The 12,777-nt window shown below is 38.3% G+C and overlaps 1 protein-coding gene across 1 annotated transcript; it reads right to left on the minus strand.

The window, feature by feature from the left end:
* Nucleotides 1-788: 788 nt before the first annotated feature.
* Nucleotides 789-11,315, minus strand: MMP7 (matrix metallopeptidase 7). Its single transcript, XM_032168115.2, has 6 exons — nt 11,161-11,315; nt 8,333-8,559; nt 8,099-8,247; nt 5,222-5,350; nt 3,522-3,683; nt 789-1,081 (listed from the first exon to the last, which is right to left on the minus strand). The coding sequence occupies exons 1-6, from the start codon at nt 11,275-11,277 to the stop codon at nt 1,053-1,055; spliced, it is 813 nt and encodes a 270-aa protein (XP_032024006.1). The 5' UTR covers nt 11,278-11,315; the 3' UTR covers nt 789-1,052.
* Nucleotides 11,316-12,777: the final 1,462 nt, after the last annotated feature.

Consider the following 12,777-nt stretch of genomic DNA (forward strand, 5'->3'; position numbering starts at 1 on the left):
CATTTCTACTGAAAATACAAAAATCAGCCAGGGATGGTGGCATGTGCCTATAATCCCAGCTACTTGGGAGGCTGAGGCAGGAGAATCGCTTGAACCCAGAAGGCGGTGGTTGCAGTGAGCCGAGATCGCGTGTCACTGCACGCCAGCCTGGGTAACAGAATGAGACACTGCCTACCAAACAAACAAACAAACAAACAAACAAACAAAAAAAAGGATTTGAAGGATGGGGATAATATCCATAATATCCAATTTTAGTTTTGTTCAATTTCATGACCCTTGCACAGTAGAAAATTCCACTATTTATGCAAATCTCCAGCAACATCTACATTCTCATTAAAGCCTTGTAGCACTGGTTTGTAGAAAGTTAAAGAGAACAGGGTGAGACCAACATCTGGGCTGGCATGGGGAAAAGGGAAGGGAACCTAGAGAGTGGCTTCAGCAGGAGAGGTTGCAGGAAAATCAGGAGGTGAGGGGGAGGTAGGAACTTGGAGCTGGAAGTGACCATGAGGTGGTAAATCGTAAGTTGTTGGAAATTCTCAGACATTTGTGGGAAGAATTGGACTTTCCAGAGGACTCAGAGTGAGAGCATGGGCCACAAAGGTAAGGGGAAATTAGTGTAACTTTGGGGCACGCTAATGCACAATAAAGAGGTGGAGCTCCCACCTTCCCTCTCGGGTGGAAGGGTGAGGTGCTGCAGAAGACCCCAAAATAGTGTGGTGGGATTCTTTTTTTGTCTTAGTCTTTCGTTTCGTTGTATAGTATGTCTTCACAGAAAGAGTGCTCCCAAATATATTTACCATGGAATAAACATCGTACTTATTTGTGTATATAACATTTATTGACATCTACCCACTGCCAGTATAGATGAGTAAGACACAGTCACGCCATAAAGGAGTTTATCCTTAAAAGGAGTGAAAGACATTCAAAAACCAACTGCAATAAAAAAGGGTGACATAATTGCTAAATGGAGTGGAGGAACAGTGCTTATCAATTCTGGTTATGCAACAATGATATACAATCCAATGAATGAATGGATGTTCTCCCTGAAGTTTCTATTTCTTTCTTGAATTACTTCTCTTTCCTATTGAGAGAAAAAAAAGAACATTCTGATATGTAGAAAATGCATAAAAACCATCCTAAGATTATATAGGCAAAGGAAATGTCACAGAAAGTGTAATCTATTATTCACTCAGCCCAGTTCTTTGTGCCTGGGACAAAGATTCTGAAGAACAACCTCCAGAGGCTAAGAAGGCAGGATTGACTGGAGCGTGGGCCCAGGGCTCAGGTACCTTTGCATCTTGTCTGTACCAGTTTACTAGCTGTGTGACCTTAGGTAGTTTACTACTTAACCTCTCTTAGCATCGGATTACAAATCTGTAAAATGTGGATAATAATGTCTCATTGAATTCTTGAATTAAATGAGTTAGTCCATGTGAAGTCTTGGGATACTGCAAGTACTGAATGCATGTTAGCTATTATTTATTTATTTTTTGAGACGGAGTCTCACTCTGTTGCCCAGGCTGGATTGCAGTGGTGTGATCTCGACTCACTGCAACCTCTGCCTCCTGGGTTCCAGCAATTCTCATGCCTCAGCCTCCTGAGTTGCTGGGACTACAGACATGCACCTTCACACCCGGCTGATTTTTGTATTTTTAGTAGAGATAGGGTTTTACCATGTTGCCCGGGTCTCGAACTCCTGGCGTCAAGCGATCCCCAACCACCTTGGCCTCCCAAAGTGCTGGGTAAAGGCGTGAGCCACCGCGCCCAGCCAGCTATTATTTTTAGCATTCTGAGTATAGCATTAAGAATCTTGTATCTTAATCACTTTCTTTGGAATCTATGTTTTCTGCTCATATTACTTTTTAGATTAATTAATTCCCTACATATACAGCCTACATAATTAAATTCTATTTCCATTTGTCCAGAAGTTTCTTCTTTCCAACTCTGACCAGGGATGCCCTTTTGTCTAATACTTAAGGTTTTAACGCACCAGTCTCTTTTCTTCCTGTTAAATTTAATCAGCATGCCTCAGATATTCTTTAGTCTCTTTGTATTTTTCTTAGGGTTCTAAAATATTTATAGACTGCTGTAGAATATTCCATGAGTTCCACAGTTTTATGTAAGGGGACGGTAGTATTTTCAGTTTTGTTCATTATAACTTTACCAACAATAGTCAGCCTTTTGTGAATCTTTTGGACAGCAGTGGTTCTTTAAGTTAAATCTTTTGGGAATAGTTACATAGCATTTTCCAAAGTGTGTTCTCTGAATTACTGTTTTATGGGACTTATTGAGACCCATAAAATGGATTATAATTTAGGAAACACTGAGTTAAACGTTTGTTCAATGCTCTACACTCTCTAATAGTCTATACACCTGAAATACAGCAGGTAGTGTTTCTTGAACTTATTCCTCCATAGCCTCCTTTTCTGGGAATCACACTGTAGGACTAGTGTTCTGAGAATACAGTTTGGGACATGCTGATTTATAGCAAATGCTAGGTTGAACTGATATCTTAAATCCAGTGTCTTACTGGAATATTTCTGCCCTGAGGACAGCCCTCTATTGTGGGGAAGCACTTTCGTTGCTCATGTGATCATTTGAAGACTCTTTAGTGAGCTTTTTGCAGTGTATTCTCTTCATCCTGATATTTTTACTGGCTAGCTTTAGTTATATCTGCTGATTTAAAGATGTTATTCTGTATTCTTTTATTCTTGCTAGGATAAAAAGCTTACTGGGCAGTGATAGGCCAGGATATGTCGTAGAAAAAGTATGAAGTCACAGAGCCCCCACTTGGAATCATGGCTCAAGCACTCAACGATCACGTGACCTTGGACAGTCCACTTAGCCTCTTTGAACCTTACTTTCCTTATCTTTATCCAGAGACAGAGCTTTTTTTTTCTTGTCCTTTGATTTCTTTCTCAAATACTACTTTTGGCTGACTCAACACAGTAAATCCAAATCAGTGCACTTAAAAAAATTGAATTTGGAACTTGATTAAACCAAAAAGGCATAGATTGGGACAAGGGTTATACATAAGTATCAAGACCAGGAATGATAAGTAGTTTCTGTCCGTGGTTAACCACTTTCTCTACATGTACATGCAAACATGAAGAGTAGGGTCACTTTTAATTATTTAGGGTTGAATCCTTAGGAGTGGGCAGCTATGAAGAAAGGTGTTTTGTCCCTTCAATGCACCCCTACAGGGGACACTCTCCTAAACTATTTAAACTGAGAGAGGAAGAGCAGTGGGTGGCAGCTTGAAGAAAATCTTGACAATATCATTTGCATAATTTTACCACATGATACTATGTTACTGAAACTCACAATCGACATCTTCATAGTATATCACAGCCTAGTTATAGTTTAAGTATCTAAGGTCCCCAATTCCTCCCCTCAATAGGCTTTTTGATATAAGTTCCAGTGTAGTTTTCCAGGTAAATACCCATTTCCCAGCCTTTCTTTTCCTACCCCACTCTAAAAAGAAAATGGGAAATCCTCTTATTTGAAATAATAATTATTACCATATAGTTTCTGAATGCCTTTAATATCATCCTGGGAAAGTTTAAAATGTTGGGGATCTCCATTTCCATAGGTCGGATACATCACTGCATTAGGATCAGAGGAATGTCCCATACCCAAAGAATGGCCAAGTTCATGAGTTGCAGCATACAGGAAGTTAATTCCTACAACCAAAGAAGTGACAAACAATAATGATAAAAATAGCTACATACATTATGTAACATTATATATAATATATGATATCATAATTTAAAAAAACTAAAGAAAAATACCCAATTTTTAGCCCACGGTAGCTTACTTATTTGTTTCTAGGCTTTCACAAGTGGACAGGGGTTAGAAGGTTAATCAGAATAGGAGTGCTTTAGTCTCATCACTACTTCTGCTTCTTAAAAATGGATAATTTTTTTTATTTGATTCTTTCATTCAGGCAGCAGTACTCTGCAGTGGAAAGCAAAGGTTTTAAAAGCACTAAGACCTAGGTTTGAAATGTAGCTCCACTACTTACTAGCTGGACAACTCTGGACAGATTAATTGATGTTGCTGAGTCTCAGTTTCTCATCTGTTAAACAGAGACAGTAATTTCTGCTCTATAGATTTGTCATGATAACTAGAGTTTCTCAATATTTGGGAAGTCAGGGCCATTCAATAAATGTTAGTGACTTTGGATATCCGAAGAGAGAAAGGTGGCTTTGAGAAAGCGAAGATTGAAAGGCAGGATCTCTAGGCAATGCTGGGCTTTGTTTTTGATTTTGATTCATTAACTTGTATTACATATATCCTTTGTTCTCCCTCATACTCATTGAAAGGCTTTGCAAGTATGTGGAAGGTGTGAGCCCATGCATTTGAGGAGTGGCCAGAGCTCTGGTGGTGTTGCATTGAATTGAAGGAAGCTGCCTTTAACCTACCTTAAGTGGGAAGAAAGAAGAATGAAAAGAATATGCCAGATGCAAATGGGAGGCAGCATCACAATTTAACAGATTTTCACAGCAAGGCAGCAAGCTATGGTGAACTTCCTTTGCCAAACACAAGTACAAATTTCCCTTTTAGGGCCAGTTGGTAGCCTTAAAAAAATTGTCTCTAAGTGGGATTATTTATACCAGAGCTCTTCTCCATTAGTTATCTCATGTGCTTATAATATCCTACTATGTAAAACGATAAATATGATATACTAAATCATGGAGTTGGTTCTTTTTGGAAAATAGTGAATAATTCCAGAATTGCATATACTTCTTAAATATCATAGTTTCTACTTCTCTTTCTTTTCCATTTGGGGCATGTATTTTTTGGAAATATGAAGAAAGAGCTATAATTTAATGAATTATTACTACATTCCAAGCACTGTGTAAGCATTATCTCATTTAATTTAAAGAATCCTTGATGTGGGAACTATTTATATTTCCATTCCACAGAGGAGGAAACTGAGGCTCAGAGAAATTCAATAACTTGCCAATGACACAGAGTAATTGGTAGACGTACAGCAAACTGGATCAGTGGTGCTTGACTCCATAGCCTGAGTGTCCATCTTCTGTGTGTGTAGCATTATGAGTGTATTACATGAAATAATGCATTTCAGGCATATAGTACAGTGTTTGGCACTTAGCAAGGGCTCAATACGTATTATAAATTAAAATAATTATTTAACTTAGTGTAAGTCCAGGATTTTAAAAAGGATGTGGAGTAGAAGAGACATGAGATGCTATACCTAGACTGTTACCATCCGTCCAGCGTTCATCCTCATCGAAGTGAGCATCTCCTCCAAGCCCTGTCCCAGGTGCAAAGGCATGAGCCAGTATGTTTCCTGGCCCATCAAATGGGTAGGAGTCCCCATGAGCTGAAAGAAAATGGAGTGATTGTTCTTAGTGACTGATTTTTTTTTTTCTCCAGTCATTTTATTTTTCAGTTCATATGATTATTGAGGCTAGAAAAAACAGCCCAGTCCAGGCCAGGCATGGTGGCTCACTTTGCGAGGCCGAGGTGGGTGGATCACCTGAGGTCAGGAGTTTGAGACCAGCCTGGCCAACATGGTGAAAGTCCGTCTCCACTAAAAATACAAAAATTTGGGCGTGGTGGCACATGCCTATAATCTCAACTACTTGGGAGGCTGAGGCTGGAGAATTGCTTGAATTCAGGAGGCAGAAGTTGCAGTGAGCTGAGATTGCGCCACTGCACTCCAGCCTGGGTGACAAGAGTGAAACTCCATCTCAAAAAATAAATTAAAAAAAAAAAAGGCAGCCCAGTCCAAGTAGCTGACATTGTTATGCGCTGTCAGTTGCACTCACAGGGTAGTTTGGGTGCTTTCTTGGTCCAGACACTTTTCGTTTCACAGAACCATTGCTCATCACTGATAATCACCATATATTGAAAGCTTACTGGATACAGGACTTAAAATGCAGTTATACCAAACTTATGGTTGCATTTAAGCTTTTGTTAAATTTGACCACTTTGCTCAGCCAAAGGGTGGTGGGAGGGAGAATGAATATGAATACTGCATTTGGCAAGTAATTTGTGCACCATTTCATATATATTTTTTTTTCTTGAAAACCTAGCTTATTCTTTGTGGGCGTAGTAAATAGTCTCTTAGACAGCCATGCTCAAGATCTCTTAAAATGGCTTTTGATAGTCCTTTAATTTGTGATGCAGAGCTGGTTATCTTCAAGGTGATATGAGGCCAGTCCAGTTTATCCAGCTCTTGAAAAACTTGTAGTGCCATGATTAGTGCTTTCTCATAACATTGTCTTCAGTGTTGTCAATACTGGGAGTTGAAGTTCTAATTTCAGCTAAAGTAGCCGGACCGTTCCACATAGAACAGACTGAAATGGGCAACATTTTTCTCTAAATTTGCACCATGAAACACTAGCAATTAAGAACAATTTATGTATATGGGTTTTACATATACATATATATACACACACACATATATAACACATATACTAAAAAAATGGGTTTTACATATAGAAAAACCCATATAAAATATATATATATATATATATATATTTTTTTTTTTTTTTTCTTTTGAGACATAGTCTTGCTCTGTTGCCCAGGCTGGAATACAGTGGTGTGATCTTGGCTCACTGCAACCTCTGCCTCCCAGGTTCAAGCAATTCTTATGCTTCAGCCTCCCAAGTAGCTGGAATTACAGGCATGCACCACCATGCTCAGCTAATTTTTGTTTTAGTAGAGATGGGCTTTCACCATGTTGACCAGGCTGGTCTTGAACTCCTGACCGCAGATGATCCACCTGCCTTGGCCTCCCAAAGTGCTGGGATTACAGGCGTGAGCGACCACGCCCTGCTGTGTTATATATTTTTAAGTTCTTTAATATGAAAGTTTCCATTTCCTACTTCCTTGCCACATGAAAGGCATTAGCAACAGGTCATATACCACTTCTCAGGGGCCTCTCGAGGCCTTTGGAAGCTGCGACTCTTTCTGTTGATTTAATATTGATGTTAGCTAGATATATTGTAAGCATATAGTCATGTGCTACATAATGATCTTTCAGTAAACAGACCACAGATACAATGGTCCTATAAGATTATAATGGAGCTGAAAAATTCCTATAGCCTAGTGATATAGTAGCTGTGATAATGTCATAGCTCAATGCATTACCTTTTCAATGTTTAAATATGTTTAGACACACAAATACTTGCCATTGTGTTACAGTTGCCTACCGTATTCAGTATAGTAACATGCTGTATAGATTTACAGCCTAGGAGCAATAGGCTACACTATGTAGCCTAGGTGGATAGTAGGCTGTATCACCTGGGTTTGTGTAAGTGTGCTCTATGATGTTAGCACAATGACAAGATTGCCAAAGGTATCATTCTCAGAATGTATTCCCATTGTTAAGCAGTGCATGACTGTATATATAAATAATAATTCATGTTACAAAACAGGGGTTTGCAAACTTTTTCTGTAAAGGGTCAGATAACAAGTGTTTAAGCTTTGTGATCTCTGTCACAGTTGCAGCCTGACCCCAAACAGTCATAGATAATAGGGAAATGAAGGAGCCTGACTGTAGTCCAGTAAAACTTTATTTACAAAAACAGAAGCTGGGCTGGATTTGGCTCATGGGTCGTGGTTTGACAACTGCTGCTATAAAAAGTGGCCCTATATTACCAGATTATAAAAATTGTAATATTGCTAAATCTATTATCTATCTATCAATCAATCATATCTCATTAAAGGATTTTTTTTTTTTTTTTTTTTTTTTTTGAGACGGAGTCTCGCTCTGTCACCCAGGCTGGAGTTCAGTGGCGCAATCTCGGCTCACTGCAAGCTCCGCCTCCCGGGTTCACGCCATTCTCCTGCCTCAGCCTCTCCGAGTAGCTGGGACTACAGGCGCCCGCCTCCACGCCCGGCTAATTTTTGTATTTTTAGTAGAGACGGGGTTTCACCGTGGTCTCGATCTCCTGACCTCGTGATTCGCCCGCCTCGGCCTCCCAAAGTGCTGGGATTACAAGCGTGAGCCACCGCGCCCGGCCTCATTAAAGGATTTTAATCCTCATAAGAAAAGAGCACTGATATAAACCATGAACAAACAAAACAGGACACAGGATTAGCCTACAGGAATCTTTCTTACCTCCTCGTGCAAAGCCAATCATGATGTCAGCAGTTCCCCGTACAACTCTCCTGAAATGCAGGGGGATCTCTTTGCCCCACATGTTTAAAGCCTTTGACACTAATCGATCCACTGTAATACTCGGTAAGTCTCGAGTATATGATACGATCCTAGTGGCAAACAAGAAAACAATGTTTGACCTCTTAGGAAACAGGCTTTATTGTTTTTGCCAAAATGAGCCAGAGCAAAACTAACCTGTAGGTGACCACTTTGGAAGTCCATTTTGGTCTATTTGGAAATAGTGAGTATTCTGCAACATCTGGCACTCCACATCTGGGCTTCTGCATTATTTCTATGACGCGGGAGTTTAACATTCCAGTTATAGGTAGGCCAAAGAATTTTTGCATCTCCTTGAGTTTGGCTTCTAAACTGTTGGCATTTTTTGTTTCTGAGTCATAGAGATAAAATCTCTTGAGATAGTCCTATTGAAAAGAGAGTAATTAATCTATAGTTCTTGTTTATTCTATTCTTTTATCTTAGAAGCCTATACATCTCTTGCCTTTGGTTCCTGTGGATTCAAATAATGATTTGAAGACAGAATAATTACATAGTCACAGAGAAAAATAAGTGTGCATTAGTGAGGAGAAAATTTAATATTGCTAATGAAGCACTGGCATGCCATTTCGTGAGCAAAAGAAAAGAATCCCTCAATTTTTAAAAAATCCCTTTAAATGTTTTGGGGAGAAATACACTATACACTTTATAAAGCCTAGATGTGTGTAAGAGCAATCAGGAAGCATGTACCAGTCTGTCCTCAGGGGTATGACTAGGACCTTCTCTCAGTGTTATCATAGACCCTGTGGGGGAGATCTGAGATCAACCAGCCCTATCTCAGGTCCAGCTGAGATGTGGTTCCAGCTAAAAGTTAAAGGGTCTTAAAATTTAGCTCTGGGAAAAGATATTAGGAAATTATTAAATAGTTCAATTTAATAATCTGGCGAAGGAACCAAAGCTTATAGCAACTAAATGATTTATGTGCCCAGGTTCACACCTTAAATTAGTAGCAGAACTGGACTTGACTTTCCTGACTCCTAGGCCCTCTTTTCCCTCTTTCCGCTCGTTCCATTCCCAGCCCCTCTTTCTGCTGTTAAATCTCTAGTCAAACCCACTTTGGGAGATTGCAGTATACAGTAGGACTCCCAGGTTTATTCCATGCAAAGTTGGGTTCCTGGGAATTTCTCTAAAGGTTCTCAGTATCTGGATATGAGGTTAGGAATCCAGCATCACAAATACAACAACAAAAGGGAATGAACTAACAACAATAGCAACCTCACAGGAAAATTTTTAAGCACTTACTAGAGCCAGGCACTTACATATTTATTTTATGTAAACCTCATAACCACCCTATGAAACAAGTATGGCATTGTTATCCCTATTTTATATATGAAGAAACACAGCTCAGAGAAGTGAAATAAATTGCACAAGACCACCTTGGGAGTAACCGAAGGAGCCAGTATTTGAACTCAAGTGTTCTGACTTCTATACACTAGAAACATGTGTAGGGTTATATGATGCCTGATAATATTGTTGTTAAAATGATTTAAACATTGGCTCACTAATTTGCAGTTTGTTTGGAGTAGATGGTAATGATTACCTGTCTTAGGACCGCCCAGGAATATGCAATTTATGTAAGAAATCTTATTAATATTGTGCCTTTTTTTCCTGTTACCAACAATTGTTTCATTAAATACAACAAATACTTATTGTTCATCCCTGACAGTTGATAACTGATCCTTTATTTAAAAACAAATAACCCATTTAATCCCTTCTAGAGCTACAGACTTTACCAAGACACCCTCTGGAAGAAATCTCTCTGCTTCGTTGAGATGACTTTTCCTGTTTTTTTTGTTAAACCTAGCTAACATCCCTTCAAGTAAAGACTAAGTTTCTGCCAACCTCCACTGTAAGTAAAGAAGCTAAATGCAAAGTACTCTTTCTGGAGAATTCATTAGGTGGAACCATATAAAATTACTGCTTTGGAGATTTTAAAATTTAAATACTAGTAACTTCGTGTGGTTCAATCTAACTTATTATAACTGGAACTTTTTAAAAGTCTAAGTTAATGTGAACTAAAAATTGACTTTTCTTATGCTTAAAGCCTAAATTTACAAATAATACTTATGAGTAATCATCCTATTAGTTAACCAAATAATAATTAGGAGACTGCTTATATTTATTAGACTGCTTATTAAGAAGCATATTGGAAGGAACATGATTTTTGAACCAGAAGCACTTGTCCTTGATTTCTATCTCTACCACTAATAAGTATATTAATCAATTTAACTTTGGTTTCCTCTTTTTATAGAACTAAGGAGTAAATGACACAATGTATATATAATCTACAATTCTTACATACATACATGCTAATTGGTTTTGTTATCACCTCATTTACTTACTAGAATACCCCATGAGGTATAAAACACATAATATTATTTTTTCTACTGGACATATGAGAAAACAAAGTCAGACGTTAATGCCTTGTCTATTGTCATTGACTTGTTGGAGAGTTGTAACTTCTACCTATGTTTTCTGACTTCAAATATCTCCATTACAAACCGTATTGTAAATATACAAACAGTATATTTACAAGTTGTATCTTAAGAGGCAATATTCTGTATACTATAGAAAAAGAATCTCAAGTTATAACAAATAAAAATAAGAACTTAATTTAAACAATGTTTCAGGTATTGTGTTGAATGCTTTACAACATCCTCATTTGGTTGACATCATTCTTAGCTCCAACTTCCAAATTGGAAACCTGAAGCTTAGAGAAGTTTAATGACCTTCCTGAGTCTATCTACATAGTGAGTGGAGGGTTGGAACTCAAGCCCGATTTGAGCAGACTCTGAAACCTGCTTTTAATGGCTACTTGATGAAAACGTATATTGCTTTTATAATCCGAAAAACTACCCCAAAGAAAATTCCACTGCAATGCTAACATGGGAAGGGAAATAATTGAAAAACACATTTCTTAATGCAGTTGGCAAAAGAATGGAAGCCCAAGTAAGTGGGCTGTGACATACCTGAGCCTGTTCCCACTGTAGCTCACTCATGCCTCCCGCCTCCCGAGGCAGCGGCAGGGCCAGGCTGCCAGGCAGCAGGCACACAGCACACAGCACGGTGAGTCGCATAGCTGCCATCCAGAGACAATTGTTCTTGGACCTATGGTTGATTTGGTGTTTTCTGCTAGTGACTGCAGAAATTTATATAGCTTCTCAGCCTTGAATGTGGAAATAGGTGACTCATTTGAGTGTTTTCTTTCTTTTTAGAGTCTACAGAACTTTGAAAGTATGTGTTATTTTTCATTAACTAAAACGAGGAAGTATTACATCGTTATTGGCAGGAAGCACACAATGTATTTGTCTTTCAAATGATTTTTTTTTCTGTCTGCTGCATAAATTGAATCCATGAGAAACCTCATGGATTGCCAAAGTCAAATGACTGCTCACATAGGTATCATTCAGGACATTATGGTACCATATATTCTTAAAGGATTTTTTAACAATTGAAAGGTATGGAAAAGTGCACAAAACATATAAATAATGAAATAATAATTAAGCAAATACTGTAACAGTCACCAAAGTCAAGAAATAGAACATTACCAACATCCTGTGGTTCTCCATACAGGGGAAAGATGGCAGGAGGCAGATGGAAATGCTGCTGTGTGGCTGGATTAGTGGCCATCCTATATAGAACTGTGCTGTGTCCCCTCATCTTCCATGTCCCTTAGCAGAGCAGTGATAATTCCCTTCTTTGGGTCTCCTTTTAATCAGTTTATGTCTTTTCTTAATGGGGAACACTGCCTCTAATTCTTCTTGAATTAAACACGAAAAAATACCAAGCCAACAAAAATCTACAAGCACGGGCTTAACTGTTCATCTGGCTTACTTATTCTGCTTCTCATTTTATAGTAACAGATTCTTCCAAAGCTAGACCTTCAACTTGGAAATCCAGTTTTTTTCTTCCAATCACTCTGACTCTGGCTGCTACCCAGCTACAGGTAGGGCTGCATTGGTCCTTAGTTCACAAAATGGTTATTCTACGTATAGCAGTAAGAATCCATTACCTACAGATTCTAGCCCAATGACTCCATTCTTACCAAAGATGAAAGTGAGGCCAAGATGATAATTTAACTTATTATACTTCTCCCAGCTCACACAGAGAGTAGCTCAGTGCTTTTTGTAACCCACTGCACTGCCTATTCATTTTGTAATAGGTCTGTCTCTTTTATTATATTATACATTACTTGGGAGAGCACGATGGCTTTTGACTCTAATACATCATGGCAAACACTCCAAATATGCTGGAGCTAAAAAATTTAGTTAATCACGTATCACTTAAATTACATGGTTATTGAGAACTGTGAGTCAGCAAAGGTAAAATTTTCAGATCAGTTAATTAAATTTGCCCTCTTTACAGAGATGTCTTGATTCTGTACAGTCACAGTTTAACTAGAGTAATTGGTATCCTTAGTCAGAGTTTGACATATGATAAGGTGCACCATAAATATTTGTAGAATAATGAATATTTATGAACTTTACTTGAATCAGCTAAAAATGAAATTATATCACGTTTTTGGTAATATTTGCAATGAATTAAAATCAAAAGGCATTTCCTCAAGTGAATGAGCACACAAGCCA

This window comes from Hylobates moloch, unplaced genomic scaffold, assembly GCF_009828535.3.
Source record: "Hylobates moloch isolate HMO894 unplaced genomic scaffold, HMol_V3 SCAFFOLD_11, whole genome shotgun sequence".
Taxonomy (NCBI): domain Eukaryota; kingdom Metazoa; phylum Chordata; class Mammalia; order Primates; family Hylobatidae; genus Hylobates; species Hylobates moloch.